Source organism: Lissotriton helveticus, chromosome 8 (genome assembly GCF_964261635.1).
Source record: "Lissotriton helveticus chromosome 8, aLisHel1.1, whole genome shotgun sequence".
Classification (NCBI taxonomy): Eukaryota; Metazoa; Chordata; class Amphibia; order Caudata; family Salamandridae; genus Lissotriton; species Lissotriton helveticus.
The window spans coordinates 811,854,673-811,877,368 of NC_136069.1; the positions used below are offsets into that span (position 1 = coordinate 811,854,673).

The 22,696-nt window shown below is 45.0% G+C and overlaps 1 protein-coding gene across 1 annotated transcript in view; it reads left to right on the forward strand.

Moving 5' to 3' along the window:
• ITGBL1 (integrin subunit beta like 1) overlaps positions 1–22,696 on the forward strand; it is a 1,428,718-nt gene that overhangs the window by 1,334,162 nt on the left and 71,860 nt on the right. Inside the window, exon 9 of the mRNA XM_078657627.1 lies at positions 9,785–9,931. Coding sequence (XP_078513753.1) covers positions 9,785–9,931 — 147 coding nt within the window. The remainder of the gene's footprint in view (positions 1–9,784; positions 9,932–22,696) is intronic.

Sequence of the window (22,696 nt, forward strand, 5' to 3'; positions counted from 1 at the left end):
GACTCCTGGGAGTTTGGGACGACGCTTCGCCGGACTAGGGGCCTGCCAAGGGGATGTTTCCCTGCAGTAAAGGAGAGGAGACAGGGCCCGGCTTCACGGCAGAGGTGAGGAGTGACGACCCCAGATAGCTGATCTTGCCTGGGCCCCGCCACGAGGGCTGAGTCTGGCCTGGGCCTGCTGGGGCCTTGAGACAACGGGGGGCCGAATCGCCACCCACGGGAGTACTGAGGTAGGCGGCCAAGAGAGGCGGGCGGCACGGAGCTTCCTGGAGACACCCCATAAAGCGGCACACATAGAACTGCGCCGGGGAGCGGGCGGCACGGGGGAGAAGACTGCGAGTGAATAACCCCCCTCACACAGATACGGCCCAGGCCCAGCCCGAGGGAAGGAGAAACGCGGCCGTTAAGACCTGGGCTGGACACGGAGGCAGTGATCGACGGCAAAGGAGAACACGCGTTGCTGCTTGGGGGTTTTCTCCCTTGCTGCTCCCTACTGACCTGGGGGAGCTGCTTGTAACGGATTATCTGCTTGGGGCGCATGGCGATGAGCCTGGCGTGGTGACACGAGGAGGGAGTGACCATCTGCCAAAACCGGACTGAACTTCTGAGGCATTGAACCTTGACCCCCACGATACTGTTGATACCAGACATAGTGGCTCGAAGCTTTGGAAGTGTGGAGCCCCCGGAGGTAGGCCACCCTGTGGGGGTGTGCGGGGATTCAGGGAGAGGCTGGTGGTGCCCTAAGGGATTGCAAACTCACACCACTGTGGATGTTGCGGGGACTGAACCCCCCTATTTCATTCTGGCGGAGCGCTGACCCCCCCCCCCCCCCGCCTTGGTCTGCTGAGTTCTATAGACTGCTGCTCAACGGAGGGCATTCCTACGGCGGCGCTGAGGGACGAACTCCTCAAGAAGGACCATTCCCTAGGATAGAACTCTCTTCACTCAGCCCCCACATTATTGAGAACCACTTAGACACAATTGCGGAACATCATGGTACGCAAAGGTGCGAGAGTGACGGAGGGGCTGGGAGACCCCGAGGCCACACGCACTGTGGTGAGCGCCGGAGATGGGCGGGTTCCACCGGGAGCCTCCGAGCCGGGTCGCAGCGGTGAACAACAGGCGGACAAACTGGACTTAATCCTAAAAGAAATTAGGGATTCCAGATCGGCGATGGAGCAACAGCTGGGGGCCCTCACCACGAACTTATCATTGCTAAAGGCAGACCATAGTAAACTGGCGGATAAGGTGAAGGATCAGGGACTTGCAATTGCAGAACTCATGCCGACGGTGACGGACCACTCCACCTCTATTCAACAACTGCAGCAGCAGGTCACCTCCCTCATGGATCGAGTGGAGGATGCGGAAGGCCGAAATCACCACAATAACATCCGCGTCATAGGCCTTCCGGAGCGTTGTGAGGGGGCCTGTGCTCCGGACTTTATGGAACAATGGTTCCGGGACCATGTTACTGTGGAAGGCCTATCGCCACATTTCTGTCTGGAGCGGGCGCAGAGGATCCCGACCGGTAGACCCAGACCAGGCCGTCCACCCCGCCCTCTGATTATAAGGATACTTAATTACCGAGACACGGATGTCCTGCTGCAGAAGGCCCGAGAGAAGTCCCTCATACAGCATGAAAATCAAAGGGTGTCCCTCTACCCGGATTATACTAATGTGGTCCAGAAACAGCGCTCTTCGTATGTGGAGGTGAAGAAGAAGCTACAGAAAGCCAAGTTGAAATACGCCCTTCTTTTCCCCGCCCAACTGAAGATCGTGCACGGCAGGAAAACACACTTTTTTGAGAGCCCCCCGGATGTCGAAGAGTGGCTAGAGGTGATGGGTATAGTTGGGAGTCAGGACGCTACCCAAGAGACAGTTGCCAGTGGCTTGAGGGGAGACTCCGGGCGTGAAGATGAGGGATCCCCAGGGACGAGGAGGAGAGCGGGACGACACGGACCGTCGCGGGAGCAACAGAAGGAAGACCAACTGGAAGCTTTGGTGATGGTGGGCACATTCCGGGAGGACTCGGGAAAGATTGCAACGGACTCGGACGACAGCACGGTCCACTCGGACTCCGACCACAGTATGGTCCTGTTCCCTACCGTCACGCCCCGAGCGGCGGATGATATGTTGGACAACTGAGAAGGCGGGTGGCTCCGTTCGGAGCAGGCTGGTGAAACTACAATTTATGCTATCCTTTATAATGTGTGAATTGTTTATTGTTATCACTGCTTTATTATGCTACGGAGTATTTATGGGACTTGGGATATGTATTTAATGCTGACCTACAATGTGAAAGTCCGTTGGTTTCTTTGCCCTGCTGGGATGCGATACAGAGTGGGCGCCCCTTCGATGGACACAGTCTTAGTAGGTCTACTTGTTCCTCCCGCAGGGATATCTGCAGTCAGCGATTAAAGGTACATTCTTAAAGTCATGCCCCCGGGACGGTACGCCGTTGAGACAGTGGTACCCGGTGCGACTGGTAAGATGACTGAAATAGTGCTTGGCCACCCCCCCCATTTGGCGTTTGCACTGGTGTTTGGAAATATCTGTTTATTGTTCTTCTGTTTGGTCCAGCAATGTTGTTTTGCTGCACCACGTTTGTTCAGTTCTTGGAGGGGAGTTTAGGATATGAAGTCTCCTGGTCGTTAGCTATATGGGATCATGTTATGGGCCTACTGACACTCCTGCGCCTGATAGAAGTTGATTATGGCTGACACTGTAGGGTCTTATAGATTCACCACCTGGAAAGTGCGTGGGCTTGGGGCAATACAGAAACGACACCGGATTCACCGATTCCTACTTAGACATCATACACAGGTTGCATTCCTCCAAGAGTCCCACCTCACGGTATCGGAAGCTCAGAAATTGAGGAAGAAGTGTAGAGGTACTATTTATTCTATGACATACTCAGCCTTCTCTAGGGGGGCGACTATCTGGATCAGATATGCAACGCCATTTGAGGAGATAGAGAGGAGGGTAGATGAGCAGGGCCGGTATATTCTGGTGAAGGGCACCTTAGACTGCGCATTGATAGTGATGGGCAGTATATATGCCCCGAACTTTGACCAGGATAAGTTTTTACATACGGTGGTCTGGCACTTTCGGATAGGACAGGTATCCCCTGGGTCTTGGGCGGAGACTGGAACATGGTACTAGATCTAGGCCTGGATAGATCGCATCCTCCCCTCCAAACAGCTGGGGTCTCACGGCTGACTGAGTTATTCAGGGCATGGGCAGAGAGATGGGGACTGACGGATGCATGGCGTGTACTGAATCCGGCTCATAAGGAATATTCCTACTATTCCCCCTTACACAACCTACATACCAGGATCGACCGATTCATGTGCTCACGATCATTGGCTTCGAAGATAGGAAGCTCAGAGTATTTGGCCAAAACTTTCTCCGATCACAGACCCCTGTCGCTCAGCCTCCTTTGGGGCAGGGTGCCGACACCAGTGCCTACCTGGAGGCTAAATCCGCTCCTTCTGGAGGATGGCCCCTTCCGGGCGACATTGTCCGATACTCTGAATAATTACTTTGAGGAAAACTGGGACTCTGCTACCTCTAATTTGGTGGTATGGGATGCCATGAAGGTTGTAGTGCGGGGAGCAGCCATAGGCCAGTTAGTAGGAGCCAGACAGGAAATCCACAAAAAACTCTGTGAGGTGCTTGAAAGGGAGGCAAGCATGGATCCTGGGAAGAGGGGGGAGCTGCAGATAGGAAACATTGATCACGCAGAAGTACTGGAAACACTGAGAACCATTGATCACAAAGAATATTTACGCCGTCAGCACACTAATGCTGATAAATCTGGTACCCTATTGGCCAGCCTGATACAAGATCAACCAGAACCCCCGGTGATAACACAGATATATGATATGTCGGCCAACCTGGTCCGCACGCAATCTGAGATTAACAAAGCATTCCACGACCATTTGAAAGCATTGTATGCTCCCTTCGACATGGAGGACCGGGAACGCGTGTCCGAGTTCCTACATGATCTTCCCTTCCCGGTCCTGACGGGTGATATAAAGAGGGAGACGGAAGGGCCCATCACGCAGCATGAGATACGTGCTGCCATCAAGTCTCTCAACCGAAATAAGACACCGGGCATAGATGGGCACCCAGTGGAGTTTTACCCGACTTACTCAGATACCCTAGTGCCTGTCCTGGACAAGGTATACAGGACGGTGTTTGAAGAGGGACACTTACCTGCATCGACGATGCAGGCTCTGGTCACATCAATACCTAAGCCCGGCAGGGATACAATGGAAATGGCGAATTATAGGCCTCTGTCAATGCTCTCCACGGAGTATAAGATCCTTAGTAAGGCCATAGCCTTGCATATACAATCCCACCTTCCTGCCCTTGTGCATCGAGTCCAATGCAGGTTTCTCCTGGGACGGAGTACGTTCCTGAACACACGGAGATTACATGCACTTATGACGACCACGCCACGGGAGTATACTCGGGCGGGCTGTGTAGCACTGGACCTAAAATAGGCGTTCCACTCCCTGTCGTGGACATTTATGTTCGAAGCCCTGAAACGATTTGGCTTCCCAGACTCCTTATTGAAGTGGATCAGACTGTTGTACACGGACCCTTCGGCTAGGGCGCGCACTGGCCGATATGTTTCGGATAGTTACTCGGTGTACAGGGGCACCCGACAGGGCTGCCCCCTGTCCCCGATTTTATTTGTCCAACCCCAGAGCCCCTGGCTACAGCTCTTCGTGCCCATGGGGATCAGACGGGCATCCCGATCAGAGGAACGCATAACTTGATATCCATCTACGCGGATGATATTTTATTGTATTTCAGCGACCTAGAGGCAGACCACACTGCTCTCTACGATATTTTTTGCCGTTTTGAAGAGATATCGGGTTTGGCCATCAATCCAGAAAAATCGAATGGCTTCTATTTAAGAGAAGCACTACATTCCTCCTCCATCCGCTTTGGGATGCATCTGATCCCGGTAGCTCAGACCACGTTCAAGTACCTGGGGATACAGGTATATAGATCGCCAGAGGACCAACTCGATGGTAATATTAAACGAGCCATTACACGAATTCGCAACAGTGTAGGATTCTGGACTTCCTTGCCCCTGTCCGTCATGGGCAGAATTGCGATCTCCAAGATGGTCATGCTCCCACGTCTGCTGTATTATTTTGTAAATCTGCCTGTGATCATCCCCCAACATGTGTTTAACACGCTTAACACCATCTTCATTAGTCTTATTTGGGGGCTGGTCGAAGATGCATTAGCCTCCGTAAGCTCCAGCTAGGGACCAGACTGGGAGGCCTGGGAGGCCCAGAATTCCATGGCTTATACTATGCCAGTCAACTCCTGTGACTTTCATACTGGATGGCCGGCAGGAATCTCCACGAGTTTGACTTCACGTCAGAGAGTCTGGTGCGGGGGGAGCTACATTCCCTCTTGTTACCGAAGAGTCGGCTCCCTCCGGGCTGTCACCCACTTCTGCACACGGCCCTATTGTGCTGGAAGAGAGCACTGTCATACACCTCATCGGCGATACCATATGCGGCGAACATCCCCTTATTGGGTATCCCGTCACCACAGGGTAGGCTCACACGGCATACACTGCGCCCCTGGGCGACGACTGGGATAGAAGAGGTGGGTGCCTTTATTGGAGATGAGACTCTGTTGGAACATGAATCCTTCTTACAGATCACAGGTGCTCCCCCTAGATTATATTTGTTACATGCCACAGTGTCACATTATATTCGGAATACCTGGGCACCACAACGACTCCAACCCACGCAACACAAATTCGTTCATTTGCTATATTATATGGGAGCGGGGGGACATTTGGTGCGGTGGTTATAAACAGGGATCAGAGAACACGCAGCAATTCCGCTTACTACACTTAGGGCTACCTGGGTTCAGGATACGGAAACGGTACTGACTGATAAGGCATGGCAGATTATCCTTGAGCATCCCAAGCGGGTATCGCGGAATGTTAAATTTAGATTTATACAAGTAATGGTGCTGCATAGGGCATAGCTAACTCCCAGGAGGCTACACAGAATGTTCCCGGACTCACCCCACTGTTGTCCACGTTGTGGGGAAGACGAGGCTGGATTCCTCCACATGCTATGGTCCTGTATACACCTACGGGGATATTGGGCAGAGATATGCCAGGTACTACGAACCACTACCCACCTGCCGGTGCCTGAGGAAGCTCTGTACTGCCTAGTGGGGCCCCGTAAACGATCCAAAACACTGAAGGCTAAACTGAAATGTTTAGACTTGGCCCTTCTAATAGCAGTCTGGGCATTGACGATGAGATGGAAATCCCCCAGGCCACCCAGAACTGCCTCGTGGCAGATGGACCTAGTGAGGTGGGGCCGAGCAGAGGGGACAGCTCTTAGAAGGGAGGAGGAGAGAGGTCAATGGAAGTATCCTATAGCACAGGAATGGGAGGTCATACTGACGGCTCTGGAAGGGATAGATCTTATACCATCACAGGGAGACAGACCGCGATAACTACACAGTGCGCAGAGCTTCGTGGATGGGAAATACTGGAGCCTGAGGCAGCGCACAGACTACTTGAAACCCTTACACTACAGAGTAAAAACTTGCAATGAAAGTTAGGAGGCAGCCCATGCAAGGTTTCTGCTGCAACCAGGAGACAGGAGGGAATAGGGTGGGAGTGTTGAGGAGGGAGGGAGGAGGTGTTGTTAGCCTTTTTGGTATGCATGACGGTATTGAAGGAATATTGCTGATCCTCTCTACAGTAGAAAATAAGTAGCATGTCAGCGATGGTTGAGGACATTATACTGTTTCTCTGATATGCGATGTGACATTGTAAATATGGAAACCGTCAACGATTATTGTTGGGGAGAAAACGGAAAATAATGACTGATAGATGCATATAATAACTTGTAATTGCTGTATTTCGTCCTGAACAGTCTAGAATAAAGAGTGTTAAAAAAAATCAGCCAGTAAAGGGGGTAACTCCCTGCATGGATGTGTGAGTGGGTGATTCAGTGGGTGTATAGGTTCATGCAAGGGTTTGTGTGTGTGAGTGAGTGTGCATATTGCTGTGTTGGTGAGTGAATGGATGTCTCAGTGTATATGTGTGAGTAACTATATATGTGAAAGGCAGTATATGTGAGTGTTGGAGTATATAACTGAGTATATGTGAGAGTGACTGTATGGATGAGTGTGTGTGTGTGTCAGTGATTGTATAAGAGAGTAAGTATGTGTTATTATCTGCATGAATAAGTAAGGTGGTGTGTGTTAAACTGTATAGCTGAGTAATGGCATTGTGATTAACTCTTTGGGTGACTGTCTAGTGTGTGAGTAACTCTATGGGTGAGTGGTGGTGTGTGAGTATCTATATAGGTGTATGAGTGCATGTATCAGTGGCTGTATTGATGGGTACTGCATGTATGAGTGACTGTATGGGTGAGTGGATGTGTGTGTAGACCAATGAATCAGTGAGTGGGTATGTACTAACTGGTATTGGTGTGTCTATGGTTTCGAGAATGGTAGTCTGTATTTTAGAGTGGGTGTATGAAAGGTTATATTAGGGTGTAAGTAGGTGCATCAGAGATTAAGTGGAGGATGTCATCATGTCATGAGTGATGTAATATGTGACGTCATCAGCAGTGCATTGCGGGTGCGCGAGTTATAGTTAGCTCAACTAACTTTAACGGACGAATATCTCTGGTTTTGTAAGAGTGAAATGTCCAAGTAACTATAATGTCCCTGAAACCTGTGTTTTTTTCAGTGAATTTCTAAGGTTTTTTTAAATGCTAATTTGTAACTATAACGTTCCTGAAACCTATGTTTTTTTCAGTGAATAAGTGTGTGTGTGTGTGTGTGTGTGTGATTGTGTGTGTGTGCGTGTGTGTGTAGTTTAATAAAGTACCTTTTCACCCATCTGTAGACTTCATTAGAGCATCTGGTACACACATGTATAGTTGAGTAAAGTACCTTGATACACATATGTCGAGTTAAGTAAAGTGCCCTGGCACCAATGTGAAGCTAGTCAGTGTAAATATTTACCTTCTTAATATTTTCCAATGTTCCTGAAGTCAATACTTCAACATACAATCCCATTAAAGCATTCTACCCGAACAGAGACTTGGAGCAACTTACACTTGTTCAGTAATAAAGTACATTCCAGAACTCAGTGTACTTGGACCCAATTCACAAAAGCATTTGCACACTTAGGGCACATTTACTAACAAATCGTGCAAACTAAGTTGATGTGCTGCATTGTATTATGAGTAGGCAGCATTGCAGAGCCTCATCTACTAAGGTATAATGTTGCTGCTCTTTCCCCAGGAGCAAACTGTTGCTTGTATCGGAGTGGATGCCTAGCACCACTTGAACACCTTTGTACTAGAGTATTAATGGGTTTCCATGCTGTCTAGCACAGGTTTTGTACTGGAAGGCAAGCCTTCAGGTACAAAATACTACGCCTAGGCAAAGTTACAAACTTTTCACACAGTAGAAATGGGCTGCCCAGTGCAGCAGATATGCAGTGTTTGAAACCTTGAAAGAAATTAAAAGGCTTTCCAAATTAATGAGTCCCTTGAAGAGGAATATTTCTGGTGCATGGCCCTGTCTACCATCGCTATTAAATACCACTTTGCGCAAAGAACAAAAGGTGGTAGCATGAGAACATGTAGAGATAACTCTACGCAGCTTGTAGTGGGAGAAGCAGGTTTATTACAGAACACTAATGTAGCACCACTTATGGGATGCTCCCACAACATAAAGTTAGAATTGTTTTGCTATAATTTGAAATTATAAGTACATTTTAAGGAATATTACTTTTTAAGTTAATATGCGTTTTGAAGTTAATATAGTGTATAATAATGAAAATTCGATATTCTTACCTTTTTTATAATGATATTGTTGTTTTCTATGTCTTGTCAATATATTTGACTTTACACACAAAGTACATAAAGTCAATATTCGTGTCCTCTATTTCTTTTGCCAATATTTTTGCTACCCATTTTTTGTTTGTGACAATGCTAACCCTGTCTTCATTGCAACCTTTACTATCCTGCTTGGTAGTGGCATCTAGTAAACAAGCAGTACTTCCACACGACAGTTGCGAAATGACTGCCTGCAGCTCACCATTTTTGACACAGGAACCAAATGTTATTTATGTTAAAACTGGTTTGTGACGTAGTTCGCATCTGCATATCAGCAGACAAAAATAGTGGCTCAGTTCGATTCACTTGGCTGCGTGAGCGCTACTGTGGCAGTGCGCACCTGGGTACACGCTTTCCTGTTTGTAGAGAACGGCACACAGGGCCTTATTTAGGAAGGCATTATGCCTCCGGTGCCTAGCGTCACTTTTAACATGGGAAAAAGTGACGTACCGGCGGCGCAAGGCCTTCATAAATAAGGCCCGAAACTTTGAGAAGCAGAACTTTAGTCAATAAATGCTGTGATAGCTGTAACGTGACGAGATTACTAAAACAGGCCTCGGTGCCCATAGTTAGACGCGGCAGAAGACTGAGTCTGATAAAAATGCAGATATTTAAGTATTTGGTTGTCAATGAAAAGCCCTAGGCTCGTAGTTGAAAGAACGTCAAGGAATACTTCTCCTTTCGGTTTTCTGCCAAAGTCGGCCCCAGATTTATCATGTTTAGCCAGCTCATTATCTTTGTAGTTAATATAAGCAATTAGGTGCCAGTTGATTAATGCGCAGAGGATCGGTGTTTCCCACTGATACCAAGCGCGCCATCCCATATGCCTATAGGACTGACCACCTTGTGCGCTCTCTCTCTTCACAGACCACGGCATCTGCTCCTGCGGCCGGTGTATCTGTGAGGATGGATGGTTTGGGAAGCTGTGCCAAAGCGTGAGAAAGTGTAACATGACGGAAGAAGAAAGCAAGGGCTCGTGCGAGTCCGCGGACGGAGTTCTGTGCTCGGGAAAAGGTAAGCATCCCGAAGCGCAGGTTGTATTCATATCTATTTCGCATTATTTCTTTTATTTTTTATTTTTACCCTTTGATAAACTCATTGTAGTTGGCTAAAAGAGACCCCAGACGCCACTGTTAAACATGACTATGTAGGGGGCCTCTATGTATTGGCTACATTACCAGATATCTATTTATTTCTTTATTTCTTTATTTATTTATGGAGAGGTTTTGTGTAGCGCTACACAGCACTTAGGTCACCTCACAACGCTAGAACAGATAAGAGAAAAATGCAATGCAAACGCAAGTTCATAAAACATGAAACTTAGGGGCATATTTACGAGAAAATGTTGGAGCGCAGAGCTGCGCCAAGATTGGCAGTGCTGCACTCTGACATTTTTAAAACACAGAGATGTGCAGAATTCATCACTTCTTCAGTGTGCTGCATAATGCATCACACACAGAACTAGCAAATCGTCATTATTTAATGATTGTTTATGTGCAGGAAGGGACACCTTCCTGCACATAAACAATCCATAATGGCGATTTGTTACTTCTATGTGTGATGCAGAATTCAGCACACATAGAAGTAGCAAATCATCATCATTTAATGATTATTTATGTGCAGGAAGGTAGACTTTTCTTTACATAAACAATCGTTAATGGTATTCTGCTCTTTCCAAATGTGCTGCAGAATGCAGCACACATAGAAAAAGCATTCTAACGCCTGCTCTTACATTGCATTCGTTTTTGGCACTGCCTCAGATTTACACCTCCTTGTAAAAATGGGGCAATGTCAAAAGCAGTGGGTGTTGTGGTGGAATAACGACAGCAACACCCATTGCACGCCCCTTTCACGCTTACTGATGTGTGTGAAGGGGCCTTATTTACAAGGCTGCGTTAATTCACAAAAAGTGTCTTAAGGCTGCATTGTAAACATGGAGGAGAGCATATCGCCCCCAGAACGTTGCTAAAAGTGACGTTTTGGTGGTGAGAGTAGCTGCCGGGCGGTGATGTGGGGAGGGGGAGGGGGAGGGGCAGGGGGGTACTAATCTACGGATTACAGAGGATTACAGGTCAGTAAACATATAAATAAATAAAACAAATTTCGTTGCATGCACTGCATCGCATTTGGGGATGCAGTGTGCGCAACAAAATTCGTTTTATTTATTTATATGTTTACTTACCTGTAATCCTCTGTAATCCATAGATTACTAACCCCCCACCCTGCCCCTCCCCTTCCCCACGTCACCGCCCTGCAGCTACTCCCACCACGACCGCTACTGTCCCCGTGTAAATATGCCTCTTACAGTCCTGGTGAATGACCATGATGAGCCTTGACCTGTCATTCTTCCATTGCTCCCCTAATACTGCTGTTTTCATTGAAACTTGTTTGAAAAGTTCATACATTTATATATACAATAACTGGAGAGTCAATTTGTTTACTTTGTTTAGGTGAAGATGTCCTACTACAGGTTGTTTGAAGACATTGCATTTTTTTGTCAGTCTATGTTTTTTCACTTTTGGGGAGGCTAGACTTGCTTTTTTCTAGAATTTTCTGGCAGTGTGTAACTGGAATGATAAGGTAATAGAGTAAATAACTGTAACATATGAGATTGACTGGGAGGGGGTTAGTCATTTGATGTCTGTACAGTGTGTACTACACCTAATTATTGACAAGGGAAACACAGATAGTCTAATTCACAATCCATTTTTTTCTGTGAGTAGTTGGGTCTTACTCCTTTCTCAGGTGTCAATCACTCCTGAATTTCTAGGCCTGATTCACAAAGTTTTTTTTCTGTTTGAGGCTTTTTCTTACCTCAGAACTCATTGTCATTCATTTATGCATTTCCAGGAGTTAAACATTTTTGCTCATGAACCTGATTTCCAAAGATGTATTTCTGTAAGTGAGCTTATCCAACTCCTTGAAACGGATCACTGACATAATATCGATTTCCATAATATCCCCATACCCAAATATCGATACTAAAATATCAATGTCCACAATATCGACCTCCTATCTTTATAATGTAAAGTACAAAAATATCGAAAAAATTATATAGATATAAAACATATCAATGTACAAAATATCGTTTTTTATATATAAAAAAAATTATTATATACATTAAATAATAAAATTGAATAAAAAAATATTTAGATATAATGTACATTTTAACAAATATAATTAATAAATTGAATCAAAAAAATGTAAGCATACATATATAAAATGTAATATATAAATGTATATTTGCTTTAAAACAAAATAATAAACTAATAAGTTTAATGTATTTTAAAATATTATAAATATATGCAAATTTACAAATATATATATATATATATATATATATATATATATATATATATATATCATGCTTTCCTGGCTACAATAAAAGGATTTATTGAGCAACCTTGGTATGGCCTGTCGCAGGTTACAACCCGAGAGGCTGAGGCGCTCCTCACCGTCAATAATCGCTTAGAATATATATGTATCCATACCCCTACAACATAAATTCTAATAAAAAACATTATATTACAAATTAAAACATTAAAATATTTAATAATTTTTAAATTTACATTTTGCACTCCATTGAGTTCAATAGCAGGGAAAGTGTTGGATAGTGGAGAGGTAAAAATGACTATTCTCACTCCAGTGAGTGCAATATTAGGGAACGTGTTGGATAGCGTAGGGGTAAAAATTACTATTCCCACTTCAGTGAGTGCAACAGTAGGGAAAATGTTGGATAGCGGAGAGGTCAAAATGACTATTCCCACTCCAGTGATGCAACAGTAGGGAAAGTGTTGGATAGCATAGGGATAAAAATGACTATTCCCACTCCAGTGAATGCAACAGTAGGGAAAGTGTTGGATAGCGTGGGGGTAAACATTATTATTCCTACTCCAATGAGTGCAACAGTAGGGAAAGTGTGGGATAGTGGAGAGGTAAAAATTACAATTCCCATTCCAGTGAGTGCAACAGTAGGGAAAGTGTTGGATAGCGGAGGGGTACAAATGACTATTCCCGCTCCAGTGAGTGCAACAGTAGGGAAAGTGTTAGATAGCGTAGGGGTAAAAATTACTATTCCCACTTCAGTGAGCGCAACAGTAGGGAAAGTGTTGGATAGCGTAGGGGCATACATTACTATTCCCACTTCAGTGAGTGCAACAGTAGGAAAATTGTTGGATAGCAGAGAATAAAAAATTACTATTCCCACTCCAGTGAGTGCAACAGTAGGGAAAGTGTTGGATTGCGGAAGGGTACAAATTACTATTCCCACTTTAGTGAGTGCAACAGTACAGAAAGTGTTGGATAGCAGAGGGTTCAAATTAATATTCCCACTGAAGTAAATTCAAAATTAAAGCGAAACAAAGTATCACCTACAATACAAAACAATTTAAAAAATAAAAAATAAAACATATATAGAAATAATAACAATCACAAAAGATAGAAACATATTATAATGTTAAAAAAATCTGAAAAGTGCATACAAACATTATTTTATAAAAATTAAAATAATGATTTACAAATAACCATATTGAATAGAAATGTATTATAATCAAAAACATTTTTTGTTACATAAAATTAATAGTTTTTATTTACTACCCTATAACACCAAACAATTCACAACACACATCTAAATTTCTAAAAAAGTGTACCTCCATAAGTAACATAAATAAATATCAAATAAACAAATAATATAAATTAGAAAAATCTAAAAAAATTATTTACTCACCAAACATTACCCGTATAAAACCAAAATTCACACACAAAATAAAAGTAAACAAATATCATAAATATTTATCAATTAATAAATGAATAATAATGAGCAAATAATTATGAATTAATAAAACCTCAAATACTTTCCACCCTCTACCCCAATAATCACCACAACACACACCTAAAAATCATTACACAATTTCCATAACTAATTTTACATTCTCACATTCTCAATTAACAGCAACTTTTTAATTAATTGAAAATAATTTACATCCCACCCTTCACCACTATAAACACCACAACCCGCATCTCAAATTAATGACACAATTGCCATATATTTTTTAATTAATTAATCAATTACCTTTAACAATTAATTATTAATTAATTTTAAATAAATTACTTCCCACCCTATTTCCCTATACACCTCACCATTCCTTACTACAAAATTACACAATTAACATAATTAATTACCAATTAAATAAAATTAATTAACAGATTATTGATAAATTATTCTTAATTAATTCCCACAGTTAACACTATAAATAAATACATTAAAAAAATGAATATATAAAAACTATTATCAAATGTATTACAATTAAATTAATACCCACCCCATTCCCCTATAAACCCACAACCCGCTCCTACAAAAATAACACAATTAACAGAATTACCAATTAATTAACAATCATTTTCAACCAATTAATAATTAATAATAATTTCAGTCCCACAATTAACACTATAAAATCTAAATTAAATAAATACTAATAAATAAAAAAATATTAATTAATCTACTATCATTTAATTACTTTCCACCCTATTACCCTTTAAAACCACAACCCGCTACGGAACTAAAAAATCGCAAAATTTAAGTAATATAAAATGAATCACTACTAAAAATGTAACACAGATATTAAAAAACAAAAGCAATTCTTATAGAAAAAAATTAGATCACATACTTTTAAAATACATACTAAAATACATAACACTAATTTAAAAATCGATATTTTAAACAACTATATTTTTGCAAATGATATTACTAACTTCGATATTTTTAAAAACGATATTTCTTACTTTAAATTCGATATTCTTGACCACGATATTCTTGCTGTCGATATTGTGGTATCACAATATTTCCGACTCAATATTTGTGTATGTCGATATTTAAAACCCGATATTCTGTCTATGCACCCCTTGAAACATATGAGTAAATCAGCTTAAGCCTGGAGTAAGACACAACTACTGACAGAGCATGCTTTGTGATTTGGGCCCAATATATCCTGTAACTTGTAGATGTTCCTGTTCTGTGGTCACTTGTAAGCACTGTGCACAATATCCAACCTATCACGGGACAAATGAGACAAATTAAATGCCATACTGTAGTCAGAGTGTTGCTGCACATATTGAATTTATATTTTAAAGAAGCTTTTGGGTCCTAACATATGTTGTGTTTCTGCGAACCAACCAATACTTGGATGCTAATCACACTACACCCAAATGCTAACGAGTACGAGGGGTTGTGATAAGGGCATTCCTTAAGACTCACCATATAATTAGTAGGATCTGCCTGACACATCAGAGAGTATATGAGTCTCAGCAATGCTTACACAGAATATTGGAACCATACATATTGTGGGACAAAATATCATGTTAAGAATATCAAAGACAAAAATATTGTGAAGGTAAGTTTCTATAGGTAAAAAAAGTTGTACTATATATAACTCCACATCTAGGTCCCTTGACAATATATATATTTCATCAAGGTACATAGATGTGGAGTTAGGAATAGTAAATCTATACTTAACTATTTGCACTTACCTTGTCGATGTTTTGGTCTTCTATATGTTTGATATGATATTCTGTCCACACAATACTTCTGGTTCCGATATTCTGTCAGTGATCTGTCTCAGTCACTGGAGCCTAATTCTTGACAAGTTCAGGGTGGCTGAACACGAAGTGTGATTAACGCACTATACAGATCTGCTAAATATAACCAGTAGTATGAAAAAAGCATGTGGCTATGAGTCCTGCAATAAAGCCATGAGGTGGACAGACTACATAAACAGTTAGGGGTCTATTAGGATGACTGGAGTCTGCCCGCCATCCTAGCAGTGCTGGGACCGGCAGCCAGTGTCGCGGCGGTCCTGCATCACCAATTAGGATGCCACCGCCATGGTGGCGGTGGCATCCCGTATATATTACATTGTGGCGGGCGGTGCTGTAAGCAGCACCCACCACAATGCAATCTATGCATGTTGTGCATTGGCATGCACAACATGACAGGCACCTTGTGGTGCCTGTCACCTTGTGGATGCCAATGTTGGGGGGTACCATTGGTACCCCCCAAGTGCTGCCCCCACCCCCCTGGGGGCCTGCAACGGGACCCCCAAAGAAAACTCTGCCTGCCTTTCCATGGCGGAGTCTCTGCCATGGAAAGGCATTGAAAATGCCACATCATAATATGGGTGGCGGTGCCTGCAAGGCACCGCCACCATGTTATGGGCCATTCCCACCTGGTAGGCAATCGGGACGATTGTCTACTGGAGGAAAAGCGGTAGACGGTCTTTCCGTCCGTCTCGGTACCCCCCACCATGCTAATGTGGCGGGGGATAAAAGGCGGGTGGATGGCCACCACCGGTAGGGCGGTGGCAATCCGCCAGCCATCCTAATATACCCCATAGTGTTATCTGCTTGACAACATTGTTCTGTTGTACCTTCCATATACAAAGGGCCTGATTTAGATCTTGGCAGACATGGTCCTACCACTGCTTTTTTGACGATCATCCCGCCCACCTAGTAGGCGGTTTGCCCGCTATATTTAGATGCTGCCAGTTAGACAGATGAAAGACCGTCAGAGTACCACTGACTCTGCCAGGTATGTTCACCTGCGTCAGTGGAGCAATAGGCAAAAGCAGCTGTTGAAGGGGGGACTGCCACGGTGTCTGCCAGGCCAATCACTATTTGCCTCCCCGCCGACATGACTGTAGTGAGAAAACCTCCACACCTGAGTTGGCAGATTGGGAGGGATATAAGGCAGAAACTCACTTTTTCTCACTTTCAAAGCTTCCTTTTCCACCATGGACACAATCACCCAAGTCCTGTCACTGCTGCTGTTGGAAGAAGAACAAAATCAATACTGTTGTGGATGGAGTTGACGGTAAGATCTACTTTTACCTGTTACCTTTTGACTTGTGTATTAGCATTTGCACTGGATTTTTAAATCTCTCTTGCAAGGAATAGTGTATCAATGTGCAATGCATATGTCTGTAATGTTGATGTTTAATACATTTAAAGAAACACACCTGCAAGACACATTTTATGTATACATTTCTTGCAAGCTAATTAAAAATATTGAACACTTGCACAAAAAATGATATATTAAAAATCAAAAAGTCACCAAACAAGTGTGTTAACATAAATTCTCAAAATTATCACATTAAAAACATATGCAACACATCATTGGGATAAGTGCAATGTAACATGATGTAGAAATTTCTCTAGACAAGGTGTAACCTTTACCCAATAAATTACCAGTAAAATCAATGTCAATCCCAAATTTGAAGTTTCTAACATATGCATCCATTTAACATTTCCCCTTGTCTAGAGCAAGTTCTGTACTCTAACCAATTTTAAGAAACCTGGGCACAGACAGCCCACCAGATAGAGGGTTTTCTGTCATACTAAATCTTGGCCATAAAACCGAAGAAATCACAGGGGATACCAAAGGGAGGTCTTGCTGTATACATATCACTCCGTTTAAACATCGACATAAAAGAGCTACCCTAGTTCGATCCAGACCTGCGAGTCTTAAAATTAAGTAACTTGTCACAAGTCAATAGACCTCTGCTCCTATTGCTTGACATATACATACATCTCGATATGGCAAAAAGAAAGTTTGACAAAGAAGGTATTAGCCATAATTTCAAACTACAAACAAGCTAACCCCATATGGGACATAATAATGACCGTTGATTTTAACCTAAATTTAATGCACACCACTGAGGATAATGATATACTTGACGCTGACAAAACCTTTTGGAATATCCCGCCCCATCAAGTGACACGACCACATAGGTGAAAAATTTGCAAGATCATCTTGACGTTCCCCCAAGCTACTCATGTCCTACCTCACAGTCATTAATCAACTACACAATACTTTCACTAACCCTGATTCCATTAATCAAGCACTTTTCAATAAAATATAGTGCACACACGACCATTCTTGTCAAGTCCTGTTGTTAGGAGCAGTTCCATGTATGCACGAAACAGCCCACCCAGAAGTTGGTAAGACTACCACTATAAATCTAAAATTTGTATGCTGCATTACAGAAACATAGCGGACCTTGTGATACCCGCCAAGAAGCTTATGATTGAACGCTCAAGTTCTACGGAACACTGCATGACTGCCTGGCTAGCTTTTCAAGAAATATTCTTAATGTAATTCTCAAATTTCCCAGCACAGAACCCTTCAGGTCATGAAGACAGGAATAAAGCAGGAATCCAGCTTTCCAAGCAATACGAACAGCTGAAAAGAGCGTAAAAGAAATATCCAGACATCTCAAAGTGCATCCCTTCGACTGACAACTCTCAGATGGTTTCTAAAGGGCTCAAAAAAGGGTATAAAAAACAGCTATGAGGAGACAAAAGGGCAGCTACGAATGAATTCTGTTTGAGAACAATATATGCTGCCAAGAATCGTAACCCTAGTTATATCTGGGGAAAAATAAACAATCTCAATGCAGCAGCTAGATGCCTAAACAATTTGAATATTTTGGAACCAGCATGGATTTCTTTCATCACAACCACCGTCTCAATAAATCAACAGGATCACAGCCAGGATCAACAAGAAACCTTTTCCACACCCATTTCCTCATATTCAAGCAAAGATGAAATATTATATTCCACAGCAATAGTTAATAAAATCCCAATAAAGAGACATTGTGACGGTGCTCCTGCCCAAAAGGCCTACCACAGGCGATTTTCAAGGAAGACATAGGGGCATACTATCAAGTCTTGCGATAACTATCGCCTACGCCATTTAGCTGGATTTTTTTGTTGTTGTGTACTTTCCCTGATAATTATCGCCTTGTCAATGACATATTATCAACACGTCGGTAACAGGCGATAGTGTCAAGGAACGGCGTAAAAAACTCCTGCTAACTTCTTAGGGATGGTGATAGGGAATCCAGCAATTGCGGCCAGAATCTAGCGATAAGGCAAATAGCGGCAGAAAAGTCCCTTCAACCCTCCGGGCGATAAGTCCATGATAATATCCCCCAGAGAGTGAGACGGGCAGACAGAGCTGCTGACAGGCAGGTGATGCAGGCAGATGGGCTGACAGGCAGGTGATGCATGTATTCATATATATTTGTAGGTATTCAATATAGCGTGAGCCAAGCTCCGAGGGGCATCAGGGTGCTTTAACAAGAGCATGAGGGTCTCTGTTTATTTCTATTTTGGGCATTTGTAAAGCGCCTGGTGACGCCACTGGCGTGTCCCCGCGCTGTAGTAAGTGAGAAGTGACCGCCCTCCCTCCCATTAAAAGTTACCTGCTGAAAAGGTGAGTTTTGAGCTTTTTCCTGAACAGGGTTTCAGATGGTTCAAGACGTAGTTCTGGAGGCAAGATATTCCAGCATCTGGGAGCGAGAAATCTAAAAGATCTCCCTCCCATACGGGCCTTCCTTACCCTGGGAACCGTCAACAGTCCGGTCTGAGACGACCGTAACTTACGGGTAGGCTCGTAATGGGTCACCAGATTCTGAAGCGGTACAGGGGCTTTACCGCTCAAGATACGATGACATGTGGAGAGGGTTTTAAACTCAACCCTCTTCTCCATAGGAAGCCAGTGGAGGGCTTGAAGAGCAGGAATTGATGGTGATCTCCTGGGGAGCCTGAGTACAAGCCGTGCCGCGGCGTTTTGGAGGACTTGAAGGCGGCCCATGACCTTTTTCGTGGCCCCCAGATAGAGCAGATTCCCATAGTCAAGTCGCGAGGTGACCAGGGCGTGCACCAGCGTCCTTCGAGCAGAAATGGGAAGCAGATCTAAGACTTTCCTTAAAGCTCTTAGGACCCCGAAGCACATCCCCGTCACCCGACTGACCTGGGGACCAAAAGCCAGGTCTCTGTCCAGCCACACGCCGAGGTTCTTGGCCTCCTGACAAGGAGCAGGGACCTCACCCAGACAGGGCGGCCACCATGCCGACGACCAAGCAGAGGGCCCTCCCCCCACCACGAGCACCTCGGTCTTGCTACCGTTCAGTTTTAAACAGTTAGCGGACATCCACGTTGCAAGATCTTGCATGCAATTTCTGAAGATGTCCGCTGCAAGACCGGGTGCACGCGATAGGGAGACGACCAACTGCGTGTCGTCGGCATACGACACCAGGCGGAGGCCGTGACCCTCCACGATGGCCGCTAGGGGGGAGACATAGATATTAAATAAGGTTGGGCTCAGGGACGAACCCTGAGGCACGCCCTGGCCCAACTTGATCTCCCTCGAATAGCACTCGCCCAGCCTGACCTGGAAACACCTGTCAGACAGGAAGGACCTGATCCAGCCCAGCGCAGCGCCTGCAACCCCTCCTCCACTCAGACACTGTAGCAAGGTGGAATGTGCTACAGTGTCGAATGCTGCGCTTAAGTCAAGCAAGATCAGAGCCATAGTGTGGCCCTCATCCACGCCCTGTCGCAGTGCCTCAACCGCCACAAGAAGCGCAGATTCCGTCGAATGACGGGGGCGGAAGCCAAATTGCGAGTCGTGGAGCAGCGACGCCTCCTCCACGTGCTGCATGAGTTGGATATTGGCTATTTTTTCCGCCACTTTAGCCATGTAAGGCAGGAGGGAGATAGGGCGGAGGTTATCAAGTTTATCAAAATTAACATTGGCTTTTTTCTGTAGGGGTAAAACAATTGCTTGCTTCCAGGCTTTGGGGACACTCTGAGATTTAAAGGAGGTGTCAAGTAAGAGGCGGACATGGGGTTCAAGTATTTGCAGGCTACCCCTGAGTCGACTAGGAGTCGTCGGGTCTCTTGGGCAACCTGATTTTATTGACCCGCAAATGCGGATCAGTTCTTCAGTCGTGGGAGTGGCGAAGATGGTAAGCTGTCGTTCTCCTATGGGTTTGGTGACCTTCCAGTGTGGGGGGCTGTTGGTGTTTGCCTGCTGAGGAAAGGAGTTATAGATATTGATAACTTTGTTGGCAAAGAAATCTGCAATACGGTCGCAGCCCTCAGTAGTGCAGAGTTTCGTGGGCATCACAGCGGGCTTCCCTATTGCAATGGATTTGTAAATAGAGAAGAGTTCCTTGGTGGACTGTTCAGCTTCAGCGATCTTAGTGCAGAAGTACATTGATTTACCCTTTCTGAGTAGCTTGTGATAGTTCCGCCTGCAATCTATGTATTCTGCTTTGGCGGGAGTTGAATAGGCAATCCTCCATTGCCTCTCTGCCCGTTTGCAGGCTGCTTTGGCCACCCGCATATCCTCATTGAACCAGGGAGCTGATCTCATAACTCTGCCCCCCATTTTGGCCGCACCAAGTGGAGCCACCAGGTCCAGGGCCTCCGTGATGCGCTGATCTAGGCTGGAATTAATTTCTTCCACCCCCACACCACCGGGATAGTCCTTCGCAATTAGCGCCTGGTTAAAGAGAGCTTGGGAGAACGCCGCCCATCTCCGCCTAGGGTGTTTGTCAGCAGGAGGGTCGGCCTGACAAGGTCCCTGTGTCCCAATGGTAAAAGGAATAAGATGGTGGTCGGACCATGGGATAGGGATAGTAGTCTGGGCGTCCACCTGGTTCCAGTTAGCAAAAAGTGGATCAAGAAGGTGGCCCATCTTGTGGGTAGGATGTTGTACCTTCTGTTCAAACTGCAGACTTGCCATAGTCAGACAGAGATCATTTACTGCCTTGTCTGTGGGGGTGTCTAGGTGTAGATTTAGATCGCCCAGGACTAGATATTTATCCGTGCTGAGTGCAGCTTCTGTAACGTCCTCCACTAACTTATCAATAAAGGCTGAAGAGGGGCCCGGGGGGCGGTAGATCAAAAGGCCTTTCACAGTAAGGTTGCCATTTATCGAGATAGAGAAGGCACCGGCTTCACTACCCTCAATGTTAGTACATTCCAGCTGACATTGGTATTCCAATTTAGCGGCTATAGCTATGCCCCCCCCTCTCCCTTTTATTCTGTCCAATCTTTGAAGACAGTAGCCCTCTGGAATTGCCTCGATAATTTCTGGCATGGAATCTTGATCTAACCACGTTTCCGTAAGGAAAAGTAGATCCCATTGCAGCCCGCTGAGTAGATCATGAATATCGAGGCAGTGCTTACGTAGGGAGCGTACGTTCAGCAAGCCGCATGTCAGAGAGTGTTGTGCACTAACTTTCGCTTCCCCTGTATAGAAGGAAAAGCCACAGTAGTTGCAGGCCACATTATTTCCTACCTCCATGCTATGTAAGCAAGACCCCACATACTCATGACGATGGAGAAGTAGATCCTCTCGGCTCCAACAGATATGGGCTGCGGGAGGGCCAGGGGTTCTGGCCCTGGGCCACAGTCGGCCGCGGACGGGCGCAGACGGGCTTAACTCAGGCGCAGCTCCGGCGCGCCTTCGTCGCGCCCGCTGCGCTCGTCCGCTGCGCTGCCGGGTACACATCCGCCTTATATCCCCCCCAGCGTCCAACAACTAGAGCGCTGCAGGTGGACTCCAGGAAGCAGCTGGCTCGGACCCTCCACGCCCTCTGCACAAACGGCGCTAACCACCGGCGTCAGAACGAGGCGGGAGGGAAGGGCGAGTCCAGTGCCTTCTAATTGGATAATGCGGCTGTCTGTCTGCTTTCCGAATGCCTCAGCAGAACAGCCTATGGAAAAGCAGCCAGTCCTGTCATGCAAATCCTGCTATAGCGCGATATAAGCAGCGCGGGTACCGCGACCCGCTCTCCTCCACACCAAAGTACAGTAAGTTTTAAAATAAAGTAAAAGTGATCACAAGCGCTGTGTCAGCGTATTAGTCTCACTCACAAACACGCCGGTAGCGCAGTTAAAAAAGCGGTAGGGACACTGCCACTGCCCACTTAC